The sequence below is a fragment of the Muntiacus reevesi genome, chromosome 3 (assembly GCF_963930625.1).
Source record: "Muntiacus reevesi chromosome 3, mMunRee1.1, whole genome shotgun sequence".
Taxonomy (NCBI): domain Eukaryota; kingdom Metazoa; phylum Chordata; class Mammalia; order Artiodactyla; family Cervidae; genus Muntiacus; species Muntiacus reevesi.
Window position 1 is genome coordinate 96,881,316 of NC_089251.1, and position 25,305 is coordinate 96,906,620.

A 25,305-nucleotide genomic window follows, 5' to 3' on the forward strand; every position below is an offset into this window, starting at 1 on the left:
GCCAATAGGAGTTTGCTGTACATGGGTCAAATTACATTTTTCGAAATTTGATGAAATTACCTTTTCAGCCCTTCATTGCTTTTCGTTTTCAAAACTTGGTCTGGGATAGCTTTATTTGGGAAGCTTAAAAGTTTATTTAAAACTTTTCTTCAAAGAAATTTTGTGTCAGTGAGGTCTCCTTCATTAAGCCATCAGTAAGGATTTTCGTATTGACCTTTTACAATGAGGCTCTTAAATGGTCAGGTGAATTAAACTTTTAAAATGTGTTTTGTTCTTAAACTTACCTTCGTGTAACAAATTAATGGTTTCGTATAATTTTTGTTATTATTCGTTCTTAATGTACAGTGACCAGAATGCCCACACTTTTCACTTGTAAGAGCAGATGTGTGGAGTCAGAGTTAGTCAAGAACTATGTGGTCACATTTCCCAGACTCCTTTAAGATAAGAGAGAGGTCTTGGGGGAACAGCCTGGCCAGAGTGAGCCTGTTGAGACCAGAAGAAGTATTAAACAGCACTGATGGCTGTCCTGGCGCTCAGGGTGAACACACGCCCTTACTTGTCGGAGACAAAACAGCCACCCTCCCCTCCTGCGCGCACCGCACCTGCTCAGGGTTGGCCACTTGGCCGCCTGTTCTCAGAGCCTCCCCACCTGCCCCTTGTCCCCCTGTTGGAGTTAACTCTGAGACTCTCTCTGCATGTCTTTCAGGTGCCTTTTAGAGTAGGCAGTAAAAATTCGTAATTAATACAGAGTCACCAAGTAGATATTATAAATCCTATATATGCTAAGAAAGAAATATTTGAAGGAAAATATCAGGTGATATATGTGGATAAAGTGTGGCTATTTTAAAATGTTACTCAATAAAAGATTGTTTTAAATCGTATCAGAACCAGTTTAACTTGGATACTGTATGACTTCTCCAGTGGTGTATGGTAACCATTCGGTATTAACCTATATAGTTACTAAATGAGAAAAATGGAGCTCACACTAATTTTGTGAAGGATAATACAGTCATGTCCCACCCAGGATGTAGCTGTTTGAAGTAGAAGAATTCGACTTTACAAGGAGCCTCATGTAATGCCTGCTTAGATTTATACCTTTATCACTGCTAAGCCAGTTGACACTTGAGATGAGCCAGTTTGGTGGCTTTATGGTAGAGCTGGTCATGTGTTCCCTTAAGGAAAATGCTAGAGTTACTCATTTATTATCAGTGATAATCTTCCTGCATCATGTCCCTTAATTACACTGCTTTGATTGGCTTCTTTTAGGATTTTTGCATAACTGATGATTACACTGGGACTGCCCTCTTGTGTGTGTGTGCTTAGTCATGTGACTGCGCTCTTAGGTATGCAGTATGTAATAACAAAGACAGAAGTCAAGGAAGTCCCTGATGGTCCAGTGGTTGAGAGTCTGCACTCCCAGTGTAGGGGCGCAGGTTCAATTCCTGGTTGGGGAACTAAGATCCTGCGTGTCACATGGTGTAGCAAAAAATAAAATAATAAATTTTATAAAAATACAAAATTCAGAAGCCATATTTTAGGACAGTTTATGGAGGGAAATGATTTTTTAGGTTCTTTTAACACTAATGTTAAATAGTAAGCATAGTATGTTAGTTGGATTTGGTGATGCTTTATGTAAGTGGGTGTTAGGATTGGTGCTCAGAAATGCATAAAAGTTTTTCCTGTTAAAATTGAAGGGATTTCCCTGGTGGTTCAGTGGTTAAGACTCCGTGCTTCCAATGCAGAGGATACGAGCTCATTCCTTGATCAAGAAACTAAGATCCCACATGTGCACAGCATGGCCAAAAATAAAAATGAGTTGTAATTAAAGTTTGATATTTCAACCTGATACCTATCTGCAAGGAGTTTTGGGGTGAAATAGGAGAATGATATGCCTTGGAAAAATTTCCTCAGTTTTATACTTTCAACTTTAATGAATTGAACATTTGCATTTATTTTACTTTCTCATTTTTCTTTATATTGAAATATAGTATCAATTAGTAGTACAGTCTGTTAAGAAATTGAAGTATTTCTTTTTTTCTTCCCCCCTAATACAGAAGCTCCACCATGAGACGAGGTGGATGGAGGAAGAGAGCTGAAGATGACTGGGAAAAATGGGTGTGTTTTAAAAGAATAAAAATAATTATATTGAACTGTCTAGGTATTCTTCATTCTTCTTTTAGTTTATAATGTGGTTTAAGGTCTTTTCTAAATTGTAAATCACTTTAGACACCAACTCTGTGTGTGTATTCACAGTATATTGAAAGCTTAAACTTTGAGAAATTTTGTCCTGAGGAAATAAGTGTTCTAGTGCACAGAATGTATTATATCATCGTTTTATCACAGATTTGCTAATAACCTAGATAACAGGAAGACATAGACATCCAGTAACAGGGGATTGGGCAAGTAAGTTATCTTCTGTAGCATAGAAGAGTATGTACCCGTCATTTAGCTGTGTGCTAACCTAGCAGGATGGTCTTGTGGTATGAAGTAGTATTATTACATGTGATCCTGTGTGTGTAAAACTTATTGTGTCCTGAGGCACAGAAATAAGCTTTGAAAGTAAGATCCCATACTGTTAGCACTGAATGGATCACAGCTAATTTAAATTTTCTTCTTTTCTGGGAAAAGAAAAAAAATTTTAATGGCATGTGATATTTGAATAATCAAAAACAGTATTAAAAGTTATTTCCATTTTGGGAAAAATATATACCACTTCTAGACATCTACAATTTCACTTTGAAGACTTTATAAATAAAGTAAGATTGATAAGTCTTAATAGATTTAGCTTAATTATTTCAGTGTTCAGGAAAGGTATAGCTGAATTCATAGATTTCTAAATGTCTTTAGCAGACGTAATAATGTTTTTACATTCTTTTTTTAGGTTGGTGTTATAAATTTTAGTACTACTATCAGATTGATTAGATCCAGAACCTAACCACTGAATTGTTTATTTATTATGTTCTTATCCACATGTATGGGTAACTGTGTTGGTTTGTCAAACAGCTTCATTTTACTTGAAGTTTTTGATGTTAAGCTTACTATACAGAGAAGATAGTGGAAGCCAGTCTAAAATATACTCTTTAACTGACCACTTGTCAAATTTTTAATTGGTTTAAACTTTGTCATAACTTTTGTAGATAAGAGCAATATTCTGTGATATTACGCTTATTCTAGACTTACCTTTTTCCTCTTTTAACATAGCACTTGCTGTTGTAAGAATGTGATAGAATTTTTTTTTAATTGGAGGTAACTGCTTTACAATGTTATGGACAGAATTATTAAAAATCGAGTTGACAGGAAAAGTCTCCCTTGACCTGCCTGTTGTATCACCTAGAATTATGGTTTATGTTATCATTATGCCCTATGTCATCCTTGTATGTTGATCACTATCACAGAGTAAGGTCTTTTTTTTTTTTTTTTTTTTTTTAATTTTAATTTCATTTTAAAATGGGGAGGTGGGAAGGAAATAAAACTTTTATGATTAGTTTACTTTTCTTGAATTCTAGGGTGGGTATATGGCCGCCAAGGTCCAGAAATTGGAGCAACAGTTTCGATCAGACGCTGCTATCCAGAAGGACGGAACTTCATCAACAATTTTTAGTGGAGTCGCCATCTATGTTAATGGATATACAGGTTGACTGCATCTTACCTTTTATTTATCTAATTTTGGCGTGTACCTTTTTTTAGGATTGGGGTGACTTGTTTTAAATTCTGTTTTTAATTATTTATCTTGCTTATAAAAAAGATAGAAGTAAGACCCTCCGCTTAGATACTCCTTCCTCACGCTTTCTTTCCATCTCGCCTAGGCTTGCCATGGTCTTATTTTAATTTTTATCAAAGCACGTGGTTTTTCTAAAAGTCAGATGAAGTTTAAAATGAGAAGTTGTAGTCCGCCTGCTTAAACAACTCATCATACGTGTGGGGCTTTGTAAGCTGTGAGCCTCGAAGAGGGGGGCCTCATAGGGACCCTCCCCTGGGGACTCTTCAACTGTGATTGTCCAGAGGTTATTTGGGGCTGGTGGGGGAGTGGGTGGAGCGTGTGTCAGGCTCTCTGCATCCCGTCTTGAGAAGGGTGTAAACGCAGCAGCTGGCATCTGGTTGCCAACAGGAAAGGTGAGGGCCCAGTTCTCACTGTTTAGGAAGCAGAATCTCATTTACTCTCCTGCTGTATTTTTTTCCTCCTCTGTGTCCCTCCTCTCCTCCTGCCATGCCTGTTGTCATTGAGTCCAGTGTCTAGAAGGGACAGGATGGTTTTTCTCTGTGAGCTGGAGAGGAGATTGAGAATTTTAGTTTACAATGTCAGCCGTCAGCTTCCTGTTTTACCAGCCATCCAGGGGCCCGCTTTTCCCCTCCATTTCTTAGTTGGCTGTTAGCTACTTGTTTTTGTCTCCGTGAACCAGTTCCCGTTGGTTGTCTCTCCCTGCTCTTGGTGGGGGTGGCTCCTTGCGTTTATTCACATCCTGGCGTTTATTGGATCTTACTGTAGCTGCGGTTTACTGACAGGAGCAAGAGCGCCATTTCCACATTTCACTACTCCTGTGTCCTTGGTGCCCCTGCAGTCTTGTGGGTAACTTGGGGTATTTGTTGATTAAAGTTAGGTTTCAGTTAAGCAGTAGTGTTGCCTGGTTGCATTTTATCAGACATCATTGACAATTTAGTCTAGGAATGCTAACTCAAAGCCAGTGCTGCTGCAACTTTGGGAAAATTCACATGCAGCTTTTCTACATAGGCATCTTAGAACATTCAAACTCCACAGTCTTTCATGAGATGCATTATAAAAGACTAAAGATGTTAATAAAAAGACATAAACATTACTTGTTACGTTAGCCAGTTTTGGAAGTCCCCAGTTTACAGGGGTACCCTCATTTACATAAGAGGAAGAAAAGGAGATTCTTTGTATGAGGAAGAAGAAAATGAGTGTTGTAGTAATCTCTACCATGGTTGACAATTTGGAATTCCAGTTTACTTTCATCACTAATTTGTATGTGACTGTTAGACATTTTCTTGTTTGGACCTTTTATTATCCCTGTCCTTTCCTTTAAGATAGGGATAATAATATAGTTTTTATTCTTGGTTTTGTTAGGATTACATTATAATTCCATAAGTAAAGTTCCATTAAGTTGACTTTTATAGGGATATGCAAGTTGTAGTGGTTTAATTGTTTTTAGAAAAAATTTCCACTTGCAGTGACTGCTTTGCACCTTTATAGGTGAAACAGAATCTAAGATCTCTGTGATGACTCAGCAAGTAAAGACTAGTGCTTTGGATTCATTGAGACAGTGGGGAAACTGTATGATAATGTTGACTCTTACTCACGCTCCTCACAGACTTTAACTGATGTTCCAGGTTTCCTTGATTCCTTTAAAGCTCCCTGTTCTGCCGTATGAGCTTCTCTTTGGTGACGCCCATCCCTTCCACATAGTTTAGAGATAAGATTCCGAATCTTCTGGATACTCTGCCTCTGTTAACTTATTCTCTCTTCTCTTTTTCCTCCCAAACAGCATCTTTTCCCTTCTAAGTTCACTTCTTTGCCTTCCAACTTTTTTTTTTTTTAATTAAAATTTTTTTTGACTATGGATTCACACACAGAAAAAATACAGAGAGAGACCATGACTCTTGTCCACTTTTCCACAGTGTAACATCTTAAAAAAGATAGTACTCTTATCAACCAGGATAGAGTATGGATGATATGGATGCAGTCAAGATGCAGAACTTCACACAAGGATCCTTCATGCTTCACTTCTGTAGCCACTCTGCTCCTTCCTTAAGCACCTGGGGACTGCTAGTCTGGCCACCATTCATGTACTTTTTCAATTCAACAATGTTACATAAATAGAACATACAGTACATTACCTTCTGGAATTAATTGGCTTTTTTTACTCAGCATAATATTCTGGAGAGTCATCCAAGTTGTGTTTATTATTAGTTTTATCCTTTTTATTACCGAGCTGTATTCCATGGTGTGAATGTTTCCACAGATTAACCATTGACCCATTTAAGAATGTCTGGATTATGTCCTCTTTTTGACTGTGAGCACTCATGTACGAGTTTTTGTGTGAACATAAGAGTGCAGTTGCTGGGTTATATGGTTGAACTTGGCATGGTTTTTATTTTTTTAAGAAGCAGACAAACTTTCCCAAGTGGCTGTACGATTTACATTCCCACGAGCAATTTATGGGCGATTCCATTTTTCTGCATCCTTGTTAGGGTTTAGTGATTTGTTTTAAACATTTAATAGGTATGTAGTGATACCTTTGTGGTTTCCGTCTGTATTCCGGTTGCTCTGCGTCCTCATCAGCACTTTGTAAAGACAGGCTGGGTTTTTGTGGTTTTAAAGCAGGTATTCTAACTATGTGCAGTCCACCTCGTGGCTCTAGCCTGTGTGCTGCTGGCTGGTGATGCCGAGCCTCCTCGCATGGGTTGCTTTGCCACCTCCCGATCCTCTTCAGTGAACTGTCTGTACGTGTCCTTTGCCTGTTTTCCAGTTGAATTGCTTGGTTTTTTACTGTTGGATTTTGAGGGTTCTTTGTTCTCAGTACTGCTCCTTTGTCAGATATGTGTTTTGCAAATGTTGTCTCCCAGTCTCTGGTTTGACTTTCTCGCTCTTCACACAGTCTTTTGCGGAACAGAAGTTTTTTATTTTGATGGGATCCAGTTTATCAACCTCTACTTTTACGGATTGTGCTTTCAAGTCAAAAGTCTTTGCTTGGTCCTAGATCGTAAAGATTTTCTCCTAGTTTTTTCTAAAAAGTATACAGGTTTATGTTTCATATTTAAACTCATGGTCCATATTGATTATGTCTGTTTGTTTTTTGTGACCTGTGGATATCTACTTGCTCCGGCACTGTTTGTTGAAAAGGCTGTTCTTCCTCCTTTTTGTACTTTTCTCAAAAATCAGTTGACCGTATTTGGGTGGGTCTATTTCTGGGTTCTGTGATCTGCCCCACTGAAATGTGCGTCTCACTGCTCACCAGTCCCACATAATCTTGATTATGTTCCTATATAGTAAGCTGTAATATCAGGTATATTATTGCGGTTTTATTCTTTGTCAAGATTGTTCTAGCTATTTTTTTGAGCCACATAAAATTTAGGGGAAGTTTTTGTGTGTCTACAAAATAGGTGCCTTGCTGGGATTTTGATAGGAATGACATTAAACCTATAGTTGAATTTAGGAAGAATTGACATCCTTGTTAAGTTTTCCAGTCTTTAAACCTTTCATCCCATTTTACTCTACATTGATTAATTAAGCAAATATATTTTTTATGCTGCTTGTGTGTTAGGAATTGTGTTTTAACAGAGATGACAATGGTGGAGAATATGAATTTTTGTGATGAAAAAGTCAATTTCTGAACATTAGATATGGACAGAGGCAAGTGGTGGCAACACAGACAGTGTTGAGGTAGTGTTTGAGGTAGAATTGACTTTTTAAACTGGTTCTGGGTAAATCGATGTTTCTGGATGAAGATGGGTAAAGGCATTCTTGTCCTAACCCTCACCTCCAATTTCACCTTGACATCCTCTGACTGTGGTCAGCAGGGTTGTTCTGATATCTCAGTTCCCTCTGCTGCTGTTCGTGCTGTCACTCTGATCATAGCTCCTCGCCTCACTTCTGTAACCTGGAGTCAGATTCATTCATTAATTAGATTTGCCTCCTTCCCTAAGCTGGTCCATAGTTTATACATCTCAGAGCATTTTGGCTAGAAAACAAAACACCTGAGTGTCGTTTTGTTTTGTCAGGTTTCTAAATGTATTGAGTTTTGGGGAGTCAGAAAGCCCGTTTTGTGTAGTGACCCCTGGGCCTCCATTCAGCCCTTTCTCCTCCAAGCCTTGATCATTCATGCCTCGGTCAGATGTTACCTTCTCCAGGAGACTTTTCCTGATCAGCCTTGTCTAAAATAAATTTCTCATCTCTTATCCAGCTTTGTTTCTCTTCATGGAGTTTCCTTGCACTCGAACTGGTATTTATCCGAGTTACTTTCTGTCTGCCCAGTGGAGCACCGATGGGAGTACCAAGGGCTCGGAGCTTGCGCAGCACGTTGTGAGATCTCAGTAAATATCAGTTGAGTGTGTGAATGAGTGCCAGGGTGTCATGCTTGCACATCAGAATGTTAAAATGTGTTCACTTGTATGCTAATTCAACTCCATTTTCTTAAGTCTCTAGTTTTTAAATAAGACACTGGCCACACTCTAGGCTTACTGGATTGTAGTCTCTGGGAGACAGACCCTGGGTGTGTTTATCTTGGTGAAAGCTTGGGTCAGCTAGTGCTTCAGATATAGGGAGCTGTAATTGCTCTTCTGTGAGGTTGGATCAGGATAGTTAATACGGAAAGAAGTGTTTGGGTAATTTTCTGCCTTTTTCAGTAGGTGGATCAGAGACCAGGTCTGGGGACTTTGGCACTACTGAATTCTGTGGGAAAATGGGGCAGGCAGAGACATTCTGCAAATATGACTGCAAAATGAAATGGGAATATACACATACAACAGACTGACATTTTAAGTGGTAGAGATCTGTTTGAAAACTGAACCTTAACATTGATGTTTTCTGAGCATACAAATGTGACTTAGGGACAGAGTCCATTTAATACTCTGATCTAATTCTTTTGAAATGGATGCCTTCCAGGAGTTATTTCCTGTGGATACATACATGCTGTCTCCTCCCATTTCCTGTGGGACTCTGATCTTGTGAATCCAGGAATGGAGGAATTTAACCTCCTATGTGGGAGAGACTTACTGTGTTAGTTTATACCATTCCCTGTAATTTTGCCAGAGTCTGAAAAGTATTTGCTCCTATTAGAGGTTCTTTAGGCTTTTGAAACTTTTCTTCAGTTTTTGTTTGGTTGCGTGTATGTGGCTTTTAGCTGAATTTGGTAGTAAGTCTGACGCGCTTGCTGAGGAGAGTGGATGGCTACTGGAGAACGTCATGATGGACAGAGCTCAGAAGACCAAGAGTCTGCACAGTGGTGGGTGATTGTGGATACATCCTCTCATTTCCTCAGCAGTCAACACAGTGCTAAACTATCTTTCTCATTTACAGGACTGTGAAACTCAAATGAAATAGTGAAGGGTGTTACCTACTATAAGACCATAGAAGGTGTAAACAGCTATTGGCTTACTTCTTCCTATCATGCATGTGACACGGCCAATATTTAGTCAAGCTCTTTGGATGTGCAGAGTGAAATGGTGTGCATAGACTGTTTTCTCAATAAAGATCAAAGAAAACTTTTGTACAAGATTTTAAAATTTATAGAATGTGTTTGTTTATAGGATATGTTTTAGCCAAGTGAGCAACCTTTTTATAAGTTGTGCCCAGAGACTTGTCAGTGGTCTTCAGTGGCTGTTCTGATGTTACGTGATGGCATTTACTGTGGCAGAATTTCACATGTGGAGCTTTAGGCCTAAACTGTGGTCCTTTTACCTTTTCTATGCTTAACTTGTTTCTTAATATGGTTGGTTTTAGTTAATGTTAAACTTTGATTGCATACAGAATATTCCCGAAGAATGTTCTGTAAAATTAACAGTAGGAGTATTAGAGAATATAATTGTTACAGATTTGCAAAGTATTCTTTATAAAATATTTGTAAGTTTAAAAAATTGTGCCATTCTATTTAGTGAGAAATATAGATAGCTTAGATAAATTATTTTCTAGTTGATCAAAAAAAAAAAAAAAAAAAATTATTTTCTAGTTGATCAAATGTTCTTTGATGTATCTTGTTTGTCAAGCAGGGATACATGTAACATAGAAAAGAAAGGTGTATTATGTTGTTCAACCTATAAGAGACATTTTAGAACTTGTTTTTAGATTTTTTAAAACTTGAAATGTTGCCGTGTTATAGTCCTCTTACCTGAAGTTGGTCTCCTTTGTAGAAACATCTTTCAGGATGCTGAAGGAGCTCAGAATTTTGGTTTAAAGGGATGTTTCATTGGGATTTTAATTTGCATATCTCTAATGATTAGTGATGTCAAGTGTCTTTTCATATGCTTTTTGGCCATATGTATATCATCTTTAAAGTCCTTTGGTCATTTTTAAATTGGACATTTTGTTCTTGTTGAATTTCTGTTCTTTTTTATATAGTCTATTAACTCCTCCTTAGAGTAATCTCGGTTTGCAGATATTGTTTCCAGTCCCACAGGTTGTGTCCTTCATGTACAGAAGTTTTGCATTTTCATGTAGTCTAGTTTATCTGCTTTGCTTTTTGTTGCCTGTGCTTTTGGCATTGTATCTGAGAAATCATGGCTGAATCCAGTGTCATAAAGCTTTTCCCCTGTGTTTTCTTCCATTTAGGTCTTTAGTCCATTTGAGTTAATTTTTGTGTATGTTATAAAATCACTTCATTCTTTTGCCTGTGGCTGTCCAGCAGATGTGTTGGTTTTTTTGTTTATTATTTTTGGCTGTGCTAGGTCTTTTGTTGCTTTTTTTTGGCACAGGCTTTCTCTAGTAGTGGCGCGCTGGGTCTACCCTTTGTTGCAGGGCGCAGGCTTTTCACTGCAGTGACTTCTCTTGCTGTGGAGTGTAGGCTCTAGGCGTGTGGGCTTTGGTGGTTACGGCCCACGGGCTCATAGGTGTAGCTCGAGGGCCCTAGAGCGTGCAGGCCCCAGCGGTTGTGGCACACAGGCTCACTCGCTCCGTGGCATGTGCAGTCTTCCCAGACCAGGGATTGAACCCATGTCCTTTGCATTGGCAGGTGGATTCCTACCCACTGCGCCACCAGGGAAATCCCCACATGTGTTTCTTATTGACCCTTTTTCCCCACTAATTATGTCTGTTCCATCACTACACAATCAACATTTAAATAGTGTACCTTGATGCTTTTGGTCTTCATTTGATGCAAGTGCATTTTTTGTACCTTACGTTGGTTTCTGTTCTTTTCATTAGCATGTGATGTTTAAAGCATTCCCAGTACCTCCATAAGTAAAACCTGCACAGAAGTCATGGTTATCCAAATTATCCAGAACATGCTTGTTGTTTTGGTTTTGGTAAGAATAACATTGCAGTGACATTAATAACCTTGCAAAGAACGTGTATGCCAAGACTGTTGTTGAATTCCAATCTTGGAATCACCAGTAGTGAGGATTAAGTGAGATAGAGTGTGGGAGTACATTACTGACTAGGTGTTGCATTAATGTGAATTCTCTTTCCTCAGTTCTTTTTATCTGCTTATGACTATAAAACAGGAAATGACAGTTTCATTTTGTTCAGCAGAGAGGTGGTATGTTTTAATCAAATTTATATATATATATATATATATATATATATATATATATATATATATGTTGGTGCTACTAGAATGGACACATGTTAAGTGTCTGCTGACTATAGGAAAGAAAAAATAATATTTTCAAGTTTAATTCTTACTGTGATCATGTGTAAAAACGTTCCCTTGTTATTTTGTGCAGGAATTATGTATTGGGGCTTCCCAGGTGGCTCAGTGGTAAAAGAATCCACCTGCCAATGCAGGAGACACAGTTTCAGTCCCTGGTTGGGAAGATCCCCTGCAGGAGGAAACGGCAACCCACTCCAGTATTCTTGCCTGAGAATCGCGTGGACAGTCCCTGGGGGTCACAAAGACTTGGACATGACTTAGCAACTTAGCATGCATGAAATCATGTATTGAGAGCACATACTCTGTTTCAGGATATGCCAAGTTTTGTGTAAATTGCTGTTCAGACATTTTGTTAAATATAATGGCTTAGGGAAACTGTCAACTGATCTTAAATTTCTATATCAAATATTTAGAATTATTGCTAGTAAAAGTCGTGAAATTCCACATGATTGCCCAGTTGCTTTGTTAAGAGGTTTCCTGAGCATATTGCTCATATATCGTGGTAGCTTTTGCCGACCACTGCCTTTCCTCATAGTGAAGCTGCAGTTGAAAAGAATAGATTACACTTTTCAAATCTGTCTTTGATCTTCTGGCTGGTACTTTGTTTTAATTGTTTCTTTTTTTGTTTTTTAAGAGATTCTTTTATTTATTTACTTTTTGGCTCTCTGGGTCTTTGCTGCTGCCTGGGCTTTCCTCTCGCTGTGGAGAGTGGGGCCTGCGCTCTCGCTGCTGTGCAAGGGCTTCTCATTGCTGTGGCTCCCCTTGGGTGGGGCACGGGCTCTAGGGCTCATGGGGTTTGGTAGCTGTGGCTCCCGGGCTTTAGAGTACAGGCTAAAGCACGGACTCAGTTGTTCCTCCGAATGTGGAATCTTCCAGACCGGGAGTCCAACCCATGTCTCCTCCACTGGCAGGTGGGTTCTGCAACCGCTGAGCCACCGGGGAAGCCCTACTGGCTGATATTTTAGTGGACAGTTTGGGAGTTGATGTTGGCAGTTCAGGGTGTGTGATGGTACACATATAAGCACACTTAAATATATAATGAATACATGTATAGTAATGATAATGGTGATAATATTGCTTATTGAGGGAATAATATCAGTGAAGACCCCTTGAATCTTTGATCCCCTTAACAAATACTATTTACATGCAATAGTATCAAATGTAGAACTTCCTTTATAGAGGACAAACTAAATGAAGCAGGAGTCTGGAAAAAAAGTATTATTAAAGATGGTTTATTTTAACCAGGTCGTTACTTTTTTCTTTTTGGTTGTAGAATTGACTTTGTAATACTGATTTTTGTTTTTCATGGTGGTATTTGATGTAATGGAATCTATTTGTAACGGAATGTGAGGCAATGATAGAGAATTTGTCCAAAAGCTAAATAAATTCCTTATATTTTAAATTTGAAAGGAATACTAGAGATCATTTGTTCCATTTATCCCATTTGACCTTCATCACACTGAACCACAGATGGTGGGAAGCCAGTGTGGGAGTCACCCAGCTAGTTCTCACAGCCGGGCTAGCACTCAGGACTTCCACTTCCTGCACTATTTGCCCTGTACCACATTCTGTTGCCCCAAGTAGAGACCTTGCTTGCTTTTAAGTACTTTCTGTTGTGTGACTTTAAACTTCTTCAGTTTTGTACTTGTTAAGTGTATAAGACATTGTAGTTTATTCAGAATATGTGAGTTGTTGACCTACTTTTTCTAATGTCCTGCTAATTTATATGTATTTTTTCAATCATTTACATTATTCTGCTTTCTGTTCCTTTACTTGTAAAATTGGGCATAATGTGACCTGCTTTGCTTTTAGTCTCCAGATTTTGTTTGCTGGAGATAATGGTTTTAGTGCCTAGAATTGTATGATAGCTTTGTAAGGGACCTTAACTATCATCCAGTCTCACCTCTGATATTGATTCTTCTAGACTGAGAGCATGGTGTGTCTTCCCATCATTTCTGTCATCTTCAGTTCTTTCATCAGCGTTTTACAGTTTTCTGCGTACAGGTCGTCTTTCTCCTTAGGTAGGTTTATTCCTAGGTATTTTATTCTTTTTGATGAGATGGTAAATGGGATGGTTAATTTCTGTTGCTGATATTTTGTTCCTAGTGTACAGAGATGCAGTGGATTTCTATTATACTAATTTTGTAATCTGCTTTACCGAATTCACTGATGAGCTCTGCTAGCTTTCTGGTAGCATCTTAATTGTGTCCTGTCACCTGCAGATACTGACAGTTTTACTTTTCCAGGTTGGGTCCCTTCTGTTCCTTTTTCTTTTCTGATTGCTGTGGCTAAGACTTCCAAGACTATATTGAATAAAAGTGGTTAGAGTGGGCATCCTTGTCTTGTTCCTAATCTCAGAGGCACTGCCTTCAGCTTTTCCCCATTGAATATGGTGTTAGCTCTGGGTTTGTCATACAGTCTTTATTATGTTGAGCTGTGTTCCCTTTGTGCCCATTTTCTGAAGAGTTTTTAATAATAAATGGATGTTGAATTTTCATAAAAAAATTTTCTTCATCTATTGATATTTATCATATGGTTTTTATGCTTTAGCTTGTTGATGACTGAGTTTTTTTTTTTTTTTTTATTAGTTGGAGGCTAATTACTTCACAACATTTCAGTGGGTTTTGTCATACATTGACATGAATCAGCCATGGAGTTACACGTATTCCCCATCCCGATCCCCCCTCCCACCTCCCTCTCCACCCGACTCCTCTGGGTCTTCCCAGTGCACCAGGCCTGAGCACTCGTCTCATGCATCTCACCTGGGCTAGTGATCTGTTTCACCATAGATAATATGCATGCTGTTCTTTTGAAACATCCCACCCTCATCTTCTCCCACAGAGTTCAAAAGTCTGTTCTGTACTTCTGTGTCTCTTTTTCTGTTTTGCATATAGGGTTATCATTACCATCTTTCTAAATTCCATATATATGTGTTAGTATGCTGTAGTGTTCTTTATCTTTCTGGCTTACTTCACTCTGTATAATGGGCTCCAGTTTCAACCATCTCATTAGAACTGATTCAAATGAATTCTTTTTAATGGCTGAGTAATATTCCATGGTGTATATGTACCACAGCTTCCTTATCCATTCGTCTGCTGATGGGCATCTAGGTTGCTTCCATGTCCTAGCTATTATAAATTGTGCTGCGATGAACATTGGGGTGCACGTGTCTCTTTCAGATCTGGTTTCCTCAGTGTGTATGCCCAGAAGTGGTATTGCTGGGTCATATGGCAGTTCTATTTCCAGTTTTTTAAGAAATCTCCACACTGTTTTCCACAGTGGCTGTACTAGTTTGCATTTCCACCAACAGTGTAAGAGGGTTCCCTTTTCTCCACACCCTCTCCAGCATTTATTGCGTGTAGACTTTTGGATAGCAGCCATCCTGACTGGCGTGTAATGATACCTCATTGTGGTTTTGATTTGCATTTCTCTAATAATGAGTGATGTTGAACATCTTTTCATGTGTTTGTTAGCCATCTGTATGTCTTCTTTGGAGAAATGTCTGTTTAGTTCTTTGGCCCATTTTTTGATTGGGTCATTTATTTTTCTGGAGTTGAGCTTCAGGAGTTGCTTGTATATTTTTGAGATTAATCCTTTGTCTGTTTCTTCATTTGCTATTATTTTCTCCCAATCTGAGGGCTGTCTTTTCACCTTACTTATAGTTTCCTTTGTAGTGCGAAAGATTTTAAGTTTCATTAGGTCCCATTTGTTTAGTTTTGCTTTTATTTCCAATATTCTGGGAGGTGGGTCATAGAGGATCCTGCTGAGATTTATGTCGGAGAGTGTTTTGCCTATGTTCTCCTCTAGGAGTTTTATAGTTTCTGGTCTTACATTTAGATCTTTAATCCATTTTGAGTTTATTTTTGTGTATGGTGTTAGAAAGTGTTGTAGTTTCATTCTTTTACAAGTGGTTGACCAGTTTTCCCAGCACCACTTGTTAAAGAGGTTGTCTTTTTTCCATTGTATATCCTTGCCTCCTTTGGATGACTGAGTTTTGAATGTTGAAAAATACTTGCATCCCTGAGATAAATCCCACTCGATCACGTTGTGTGATCTTTTTAATGTATTGTTTTGAGTTTGTTTGCTAGTACTTTGTTGGGGGGTTTTGCATCTGTGTTCATCAGTGATATCAGCCTGTAATTTTCTTTTTTTGTGATACTTTTGGCTGGTTTTGTTATCAGGATGATGGTGGTCTCATAAAATGAGATGAGAAGTGTTCCTTCCTCTGCAGTTTTTGGGAACGCCTTCAGAAGGGTAGGTGCTAGCTCTTCCCTGGTTGTTTGGTAGGATTCCCCTCTGAGGCCGTCTGGCCCTGGGTTTTGCTTATCGGGTGTTTGGCTGCTGCTGCGTGGGCTTTGTCTCGGCGCAGCAAGTGGAGGCTGCTCTCTCCTTGTGGCCGTGGGCGTCGCACTGCAGTGGCTTCTCCCGCGGCAGAGCGCGGGCTCCAGGTGTGCGGGCTCCGTGCTTGTGGCTCCCGGCTTAGGTGCTCCTCGGCACGTGGGCTCAGTGTCCCCTCTCTGCAAGGCGGATTCTTAACCACTGGACTGCCAGAGAAGCCTTTCTTGGGAGTTTTTAAATTACTGATTCAATTTCAGTACTAGTAATTGGTCTGTTCGTGTTTTCTGTTTCTTCCTGGTTCAGTCTTGGGAGATTATTCCTGTCTGAGAATTTGTTCATTTCTTCTAGGTTGTCCATTTTATTCATGTATAGCTGCTCACAGTAGTCTCTTAGGAGTCTTTGTATTTCCATGGTGTCCATTTTAGCTTTTTTTATTTCTGATATTATTTGTCTTTATGATTTTTTTCTTTCTACTAACTTTGAGTTCTGTTTGTTCATCTTTCTCTAGTTACTTTAGGTGTAAGGTTAGGTTGTTCATGATAAAAACCCTTACCAAAACTCTTGTTAAGGGAACATGTTTCTTCTTCTAAAGACCCAAACTCACCGAATTAGTTATTCTAATAAAAGTACTCATTTAAGTGCTTGGATTTGTATTATTTGTGCTTAAAGACAATTTATTGCTTGAATAACCAAGAAGATACGCAAGCTTCCTGTGGAGATCACCCCCGCCCCCACCCCGCCAACAGCTACTGCTGTGGGAGCTGTGACGCAGAGTCTTCCTTGTGGCTCACTGGTAAAGCATCCACCTGCGATGCGGGAGACCTGGGTTCTATCCCTGGGTTGGAAAGATCCCCTGGAGAAGGGAAAGGCTACCCGCTCCAATATTCTGGCCTGGAGAATTGCAGGGACTGTATAGTCCATACGGTCGCAAAGAGTCAGACATGACTGAGTGACTTTCACTTTCCTTTCCTTTTCTTAGGATAAAAATTAAAAGAAATAGAAGAGCTATTGAAAATAATTAGTTTAATGTGATACTAGTAATGCCAGTCACAACATAACTTTAGTGAGTCAGACATTTTTATGGGAAAGCATAAACCACATTGATTCATATTTATTTTTTTGCAGTTTTACTAAGAGTGAAATAATTTGAAACAGAATTGGGGATAAAACAGTGCTTCTTGGTTGGCAGTTCCTTTTTTTTATTTGTTTTGGTTTATTTTTTGGCTTTGATGCAAGTTCATATTAGGAAACCAAATAGGATTATTTTAACTTTTCTTATATTTTCTTAAATAAAACTTTAGATAGCTTCATAGGAGTAAAGTCTTAACAAGCCCTACAGTAAGTCTGCTTATAGTAAGTATTTTTAAGCATAACAAAAATATCACGGTCATATAGCTGTGGTAAAAATCCTCACCGTTTCATAATATTGCACTGTTATCAGTATCAGATTGATTACTTGAGGAGCCTGTCTGCTCTTTAGGCATCTCTTGTCAGTAGATGCTTTTGGTTTTGCTTTTCTAAGATTTTTTTTTTACGTGGATGAGTTTTTAAAAAATAGTTCATTTTGGTTGCATTGGGTCTTTGTTGGTGCATGGACTTTTCTCTCATTGCAGTGAATGGGAGCTCCTCTGTAGTTGTGGTGCACAGATTCTCTTTGTGGTGACTTCTCTTGTGGAGCACGGAGTCCAGGGTGAGCGGGCTTTGGTAGTTGCGGCTTCCGGGCTCTAGAGCGCAGACTTAGTAGTTGTGGCACATGGGCTTAGTTGCTGTGTGGCATATGGGATCACCCCAGACTAGGGATAGAACCCAAGTCTGCTGGGCTGGCAGGTGGGTTCTTTATCACTGAGCCACCAAGGAAGCCCGGCAGTGCACGTTCTTGTGTTGGTTGACTGTTAGTAGCCAGGAGAATCAGAATTCAGGCTGTGCTGAATAACGCAAAATAGCTCTATCACAGCACAGCCAAGGAGAAAGTGAACCAGTGATGTGTTCGTTAAATCATCCAGTTGAAGGGATTGTTCAGCCAGTGCTCTAGTTCTACTTTCTTAGGTATAAAACTTTCAGCATGTTTTATTATTAATTTTACAGACCCATCTGCTGAGGAATTGAGAAAGCTAATGATGTTGCATGGAGGCCAGTATCATGTGTATTATTCCAGATCCAAAACAACACACATCATTGCCACAAATCTTCCTAATGCCAAAATCAAAGAGTTAAAGGGAGAAAAAGTAATTCGACCAGAATGGATTGTGGAAAGGTAAGTTTAATTTTTAATTAAAGCGTTTTTAGAAATTGGAATGCTTATCTGTATTATAAACCCTTACCTAACCTGCGGTGCCTTTTAACTTAAGGGTGAAGAGTAATCAATGTCTTAAACAACACGGCTCTGCTCCTTGGGTGGCTCAGTGGTAAAGAACTTGCCTGCCAATGCAGGAGACACAGGTTTGATCCCTGGGTCAGGTCGATCCCCTGGAGAAGGAAGTGGCAACCCAGTTTAGTATTCTTTCCTGGGGAACCCCATGGACAGAGGAGCCTGGTGGGCTCCAGTCCCTGGGGTTGCAAAAGACCTGAACATGACTTAGCAACTAAACAACAACTGTACTCCTTAGCCTTGCATAGTAGTTCAGGTGCCTGTGGTCTGAGGTCAGCGTTCCTGCATCCTCAGCTCCCAGAACTTAGGGAAGATGACTCAAGGAAGAGCAGGAGACAGTGATGGAAGGGCTTGACTAAGCATGTTACTCATTCAGCAAATGTTTGTGCACCTGTTATCAGTAGGCAGTGTTCTTTGTACTTGGGAAATACATCATTGAGCAAAACAGAGTACCTCCCCTACCTCTTGGACCTTACATTCTACTGGGGGAAATAGATAATAAACAATATGTGAGTAAGTTTATATCATATGTTAAAATTTAGTACATGCTAAGGGGGAAAAGATGAGGATAATGTGGACCTGAAGTTCTTGGAGAGGGGAGCAGTTTGCAGTATTATTAATACCTATTTTTCAGTTGTTCCAGTTCCTTGGCTGTTGTTTGGAATTGGTGTGTTGTAAATCAGTGGTGGCCATTCTTAGTAGCTTCCTAACATAAAATACATCATCTGAATTTGAGGATGAGCTAGAACTTAAGTGATTCACATGTAATTTATGAGTGATTGAAAGTTAAAAGTGAAAGTATTAAAGTCATAATTTTATGCATGAATGGATTGTAATCAGTATATGAGAGAATGGTCAGATTATATGGTGGAGTGTTAATGACACAAGCTTAGAAATTATTTAAGTCAACTGCCAAAGCTTTTCTTACCCTAAATTTCATTAATTCCGACAGCATAAACTAATTTATTTGGTAGATTTAGACTTGTTCAGGTCTTCTGTATCGCAGATCCAGCAGCATAGATTCACACAAGACAGTATATTGTGGAAAGGCTGTGCTGGGCTCTGGAAGCAGACCTGGGTTCATGTGCCAGCTCAGCTCTTCAGGGTCCCTGCATCTTGGATTGTAACAGGAGCGGGGGTGTCGCCATTCTGAACCTTGTCTCCTCATTTGTAAAAGATCACTGTCTACCTGTTAGGGTTATGTGAAAACCAGAAATAATTCATGCAAACTACCTAGCACAATGTTTCACATATTACAGAGGCATAATACGGAAGAAGCTGCTGCTGCTGTGCTATTTTATTTTTACTCTATAAACATGACCAGGTATTAGAAAAATGAATTCCAGAAGCTCAAAGGTACATTTAGGGAAAAAGTACATTTGGCTTCCAGAAAGCCAAATTATTCATATAAACTGGGGGTATTTTAATTTAAATCTTGGTGTATTGAGTTGAAGACTCATCCCTGGAACATGTTTGTGCTGTGTTCCGAGGACCCAGTCACTGTTCATTATATAGGATTTATCCACATGGCTTTTAATGGTGTGTCTTCTTAAAAAGGAATTGTGAAATTTTCTTATAAGAGGTTAGTATTATTTCAGAGTTCCACTGTGTGTGGGCACTTAGACACAGTCATTTCATTGTGCTGGGGCTGGAATTTTGATCTGGGGATGTTGGTTTGGCTTTGGGGGGAATAGGGGAGATTGTGGATGATAGGAAAGGGAGGTGAAGAGGGCCCTGGCTGGGTATAAGTTGACGTGTTTAGAAAATGGTGGTCTTCATGACAGCTCTTTCTTTATAATGACTCTTTTTTGCTGAATGCAGCTAGACGGGTAATTCAATAATAAATGCAGCTGAGGCAGTTACAAGTTATAAAATACACCTTCAGACCTAATGATCTGTTTTTAAATAACTGAAGTGACTGTGGAATCATGATTATGTGGTGTATTTGCTTTATGTGGTAGATGAGAAGGCAGGACTGATAAGGTTAACTGATTTGCCCAAGTGACAGAATTCAGAATCCAGATTCCTGACTCATCATTGGGTCTGCTCTTTGCCATTTAATTAAGTTGTTATAGGAGAACTGGCTCACTCATCTCTATAGAAATGGATCAGTCGGCCCTGTGCCCTAATAGATGACATAAATGCCTGGTGTCTGTAATGTCATAAGCATGAGCTTCTCCAGGGTAAATCAGAGCTGTTTGCTTCCACGCTCTTAATCCCAGCCTTGTTCATCTCTTGTCCTCTGCAGTGCTTTAATGAGAGTTTATTATACTTAAAAATTTGAACATTATATTAGCTATTTAAAGGGTGATATGTGGTATTCTCTTCTATAATTGGTTTTCCTGTTTTTGGTTTGAGCAGTTTGAAAAGTGACTAACACTTCTAAGTGTGCAGGTTGCTTTGATTCAAATTCCCTGGTGCCTCTGTAGGTGCCATTAAACCTGAGTTAATACAGGCATGATTACGAGGTCATGACTTCCAAGAGGCAGGGGAGTTCTTTAATGAGAAGCCTGTGTGCATTAGTTTAAGTTCTGAGTTATGTTACTGAAGGCTTTGCCTTGTGAATCTTACAGTTGTTTATGGTATAGTATGAGTTTGTGATTTTCACATTTTTGTTAATCCCTTTCTTCAGACAATTTGATGTGGAAATTTGAAGTGTGAAGTAGTTACAAAAGCCGCTCTGGTCACCCCTCTGATTCATCAGGGCGCAGCACAGTAGAAACCATGGTTTTGTTCTCGTCGTCCACTTTGCATCAGGTCTCCATGGCGAGAGAGCCTGGTTCTCACGGGCTGGGCTGCGAGGAGAGAGGGTCCTGTTCATGCCAGCCCACAGGGTCTTCTCATGGGAGGAACTGGCTCCCAGGCAGCGCGCCCTTCCTGAGCATCACATACTTGTGTATCTGTCACATAATTGTGATGCCATGAAGCCCTCATATTTCGTATGGAATAAAACTGTTTCTAATTACACTCAACGTAATTATTAGAGTGCCTAATTGAGATCAAATGTAAGCTGACTGCAATTTATCTCATGATTTCCCCCTTGTGTTTCTGTGTCTTGCCTCAATTCTTAATAGAAAATACGCATGATTCTCATTTCTAGTTTCTCTCCCTACACTACAGAATTCTTCTCCAATTATTTTAATTTGGCCAACTACCCAGGACACACATTTCAGTCCCCCCACCCTATGTTGTAGATAATATTTATAAGAAAATATATTCTTGGTTATCCCAAAGAAAGGCAGTGCCAAAGAATGCTCAAACAACCACACAATTGCACTCATATCACATGCTAATAAAGTAATACTTAAAGTTGGCCAAGCCAGGCTTCAGCAATATGTGAAGCATGAAATTCCAGATGTTCAAGCTGGTCTTAGAAAAGGCAGAGGAACCAGAGATCAAATTGCCAACATCTGCTGGCTCATTGAAAGGGCAAGAGAGTTCCAGAAAAATATCTACTTCTGCTTTATTGACTATGCCAAAGCCTTTGACTGTGTGGATCACAATAAACTGTGGAAAATTCTGAAAGAGATGGGAATACCAGACCACCTGACCTGCCTCTTGGGAAACCTGTATGCAGGTCAGGAAGCAACAGAACTGGACATGGAACAACAGACTGGTTCCAAATAGGAAAAGGAATACGTCAAGGCTGCATATTGTCACCCTGCTTATTTAACTTATATGCAGAGTATATCATGAGAAACGCTAGGCTGGATGAAGCACAAGCTAGAATCAAGATTGCTGGGAGAAATATCAATAACCTCACATATGCAGATGACACCACCCTTTTGACAGAAAGTGAAGAAGAACTAAAGAGCCTCTTGATGAAAGTGAAAGAGGAGAGTGAAAAAGTTGGCTTAAAGCTCAACATTCAGAAAACTAAGATCATGGCATCTGGTCCTATCACTTCATGGGAAATAGATGGGGAAACAGTGGCTGACTTAATTTTTTTGGGCTCCAGAATCGCTGCAGATGGTGACTGCATCAATGAAATTAAAAGATGCTTACTCCTTGAAAGGAAAGTTAGGATCAACCTAGACAGCATATTAAAAAGCAGAGACATTACTTTGCCAACAAAGATCCGTCTAGTCAAGGCTATGGTTTTTCCAGTGGTCATGTATGGATGTGAGAGCTGAGTGCTGAAGAAATGATGCTTTTGAACTGTGGTGTTGGAGAAGACTCTTGAGAGTCCCTTGGACTGTGAGGAGATCCAACCAGTCCATCCTAAAGGAGATCAGTCCTGGGTGTTCATTGGAAGGACTGATGCTGAAGCTGAAACTCCAATACTTTGGCCACCTGAGGTGAAAAGCTGACTCATTGGAAAAGACCCTGCTGCTGGGAAAGATTGAGGGCAGAAGAAGAAGGGGGTGACAGAGGATCAGGTGGTTGGATGGCATCATTGACTCAACAGACATGGGTTTGGGTGGACTCCGGGAGTTGGTGATGGACAGGGAGGCCTGGCATGCTGTGATTGATGGGGTCGCAAAGAGTCGGACACAACTGAGCAACTGAACTGAACTGATCTGAAGGGAAAACCACCAGACCATTTTGGTATGACCTAAATCAAATCCCTTATGATAATACAGTGGAAATGACATTAGATTCAAGGGATCTGATCTGATAGAGTGCCTGAGGAGCTATGGACAGAGGTTTGTGACATTGTACAGGAGGCAGGGATCAAGACCATCCCCAAGAAAAAGAAATGCAAAAGAGCAAAATGGCTGTCTGAGGAGGCCTTATACATAACCGAGAAGTGAAGTAAAAGGCGAAGGAGAAAAGGAAAGATATTCCCATTGGAATGCAGAATGGGAAAGACTAGAGATCTCCTCAAGAAAATTAGAGGTACCAAGGGAACATTTCATGCAAGGATGGGCACAATAAAGGACAGAAATGATATGGACCTAACAGAAGCAGAAGATATTAAGAGGTGGCAAGAATACACAGAATAACTATACAAAAAAGATCTTCATGACCCAGATAATCACGATGGTGTGATCACTCACTTAGAGCCAGACATCCTGAAATGCGGAGTCAAGTGGTCCTTAGGAAGCATCACTACGAGCAAAGCTAGTGGAGGTGATGGAATTCCAGTTGAGCTATTTCAAATCCTAAAAGATGATGCTGTGAAAATGCTGCACTCAATATGCCAGCAAATTTGGAAAACTCAGCAGTGGCCACAGGACTGGAAAAGTTCAGTTTTTATTCCAATACGGAGGAAAGGCAATGTCAGGGAATGCTCAAATTACTGCACAATTGCACTCATCTCACATGCTAGTAAAGTGACACTTAAAATTCTCCAAGCCAGGCTCCAACAGTATGTGAACTGTGAGCTTCCAGATGTTCAGGCTGGATTTTAAAAAGGCAGGGCAGAAGAACCAGAGATCAAATTGCCAACATCCGTTGGATCTTTGAAAAAGCAAGAGAGTGGCAGGAAAACATCTACTTCTGCATTATTGATTATGCCAAAGCCTTTTACTGTGTCGATCACAATAAACTGTGGAAAATTCTGAAAGAGATGGAAATACCAGACCACCTGACCTACCTCCTGAGAAATCTGTATGCAGGTCAAGAAGCAACAGTTAGAACTGGACATGGAACAACAGACTGGTTCCAAATAGGAAAAGGAGTACATAAAGGCTGCATATTGTCAGCCTGCTTATTTTAACTTATATGCAGAGTGCATCATGAGAAAAGCTGGGCTGGAGGAAGCACAAGCTGGAATCAAGATTGCCAGGAGAAATATGAATAACCTCAGATATGCAGATGCCACCACCCTTATGGCAAAAAGTGAAGAAGAACTAAAGAGCCTCTTGATGAAAGTGAAAGAGGAGAGTGAAAAAGTTGGCTTAAAATTCATCATTCATTAACTAAGATCATGGCATCCCGTCCAATCTCTTCATGGCAGATATATAGAGAAACAGTGGAAACAGTGAGAGACTTTATTTTTGGGGGCTCCAAAATCACTGCAGATGGTGAGTGCAGCCATGAAGTTAAAACACACTCGCTCCTTGGAAGAAAAGTTATGACCAACCTAGACAGCACATTAAAACACATAGACATTATTTTGCCAAAAAAGGTCCATCTAGTCAAGGGTATGGTTTTTCCAGTGGTCATGTATGGATGTGAGAGTTGGACTCTAAAGAAAGCTGAGCGCCGAAGAATTGTTGCTTTTGAACTGTGGTGTTGGAGAAGACTCTTGAGAGTCCCTTGGACTGCGAGATCCAACCAGTCCATCCTAAAGGAGATCAGTCCTGGGTGTTCATTGGAAGGACTGATGCTGAAGCTGAAACTCCAGTACTTTGGCCACCTGATGCGAAGAGCTGACTCATTGGAAAAGACCATGCTGCTGGGGAACATTGAGGGCAGGAGTAGAAGGGGACGACAGAGGATGAGATGATTGGATGGCATCACTGACTCGATGGACATGAGTTTGAGTAAACTCTGGGAGTTAGTGATGGACAGGGAGGCCTGGTGTGCTGCGATTCATGGGGTCGCAAAGAGTCGGACACGACTGAGGAACTGAACTGAACTGATATTCTTGGTTTTCAGGAGTTAAGAATGACCGTGAATAGCTTAACTCTCAATATTTGTAGTGAAAAATAAAAAGCAGTTTGGGCCCTGTAGGATAAAGGACAACAAGTTATATATATATGTGTGTGTTCATACCTGTTATTTCCTTTTCTGAGCTTATACGATCTTGGTGAGTGGTTGGAAAGCTTAGATGATCAGGGAGGTGGGGACAGAGGAAATTTAATGTTGAATGAATGAAGAATTTTTGTTTAGTGCTAGAATATAAGGCAAAAACAGTGCAGTTTTTCCTTAGCACATAATTCACTCCTTTCTTGCCTTAAATTCACTTTTGAATGAGGAAGAAGACAGATGCCTGAATTGGATGGGCAGATGAATATACAGTGTTAGGGGTTTTCTAATAGAGAATGACTGGGACGTTGACTGGAACCATATGACATTTGATGAGCAGAATTGCATTTCTAAAGACGATAGTATTGCTACAGTGAAATCATCATAGTAACTTTTATATTTTGATTTTTACAAAATTTTCCAGATTCTGGTTATAACTGTCAGTGTAAATTCATTGTGTCAGCATAGGAAATGATTTAGAGGATTGTCAGAAGCAAAGTTCTACTTTAGAGATAAGTGTATTAGGGCTAGAGGACAAACCAAGAGTCCCCAAAGTAAATGTTTCACCTCAGTGAGCATGCGTCTGATACACTGAATAGAATGTAATCTCTTTCATATATACCAGAGTCTATTTTCAGTGTA

At 39.7% G+C, this 25,305-nt stretch overlaps 1 protein-coding gene across 5 annotated transcripts in view; it reads left to right on the top strand.

The window, feature by feature from the left end:
• Positions 1-25,305, top strand: part of REV1 (REV1 DNA directed polymerase) — an 88,362-nt gene that overhangs the window by 20,786 nt on the left and 42,271 nt on the right. For all 5 annotated transcript variants that reach the window (XR_010662380.1, XM_065929724.1, XM_065929726.1 and 2 more), the window contains exons 2-4: positions 2,055-2,115; positions 3,507-3,633; positions 17,745-17,913. Coding sequence is in view for 4 of the 5 variants with exons in the window: in XM_065929724.1 (XP_065785796.1) it covers positions 2,065-2,115; positions 3,507-3,633; positions 17,745-17,913 (347 nt within the window). In the remaining variant the exon portion in view is untranslated. The remainder of the gene's footprint in view (positions 1-2,054; positions 2,116-3,506; positions 3,634-17,744; positions 17,914-25,305) is intronic.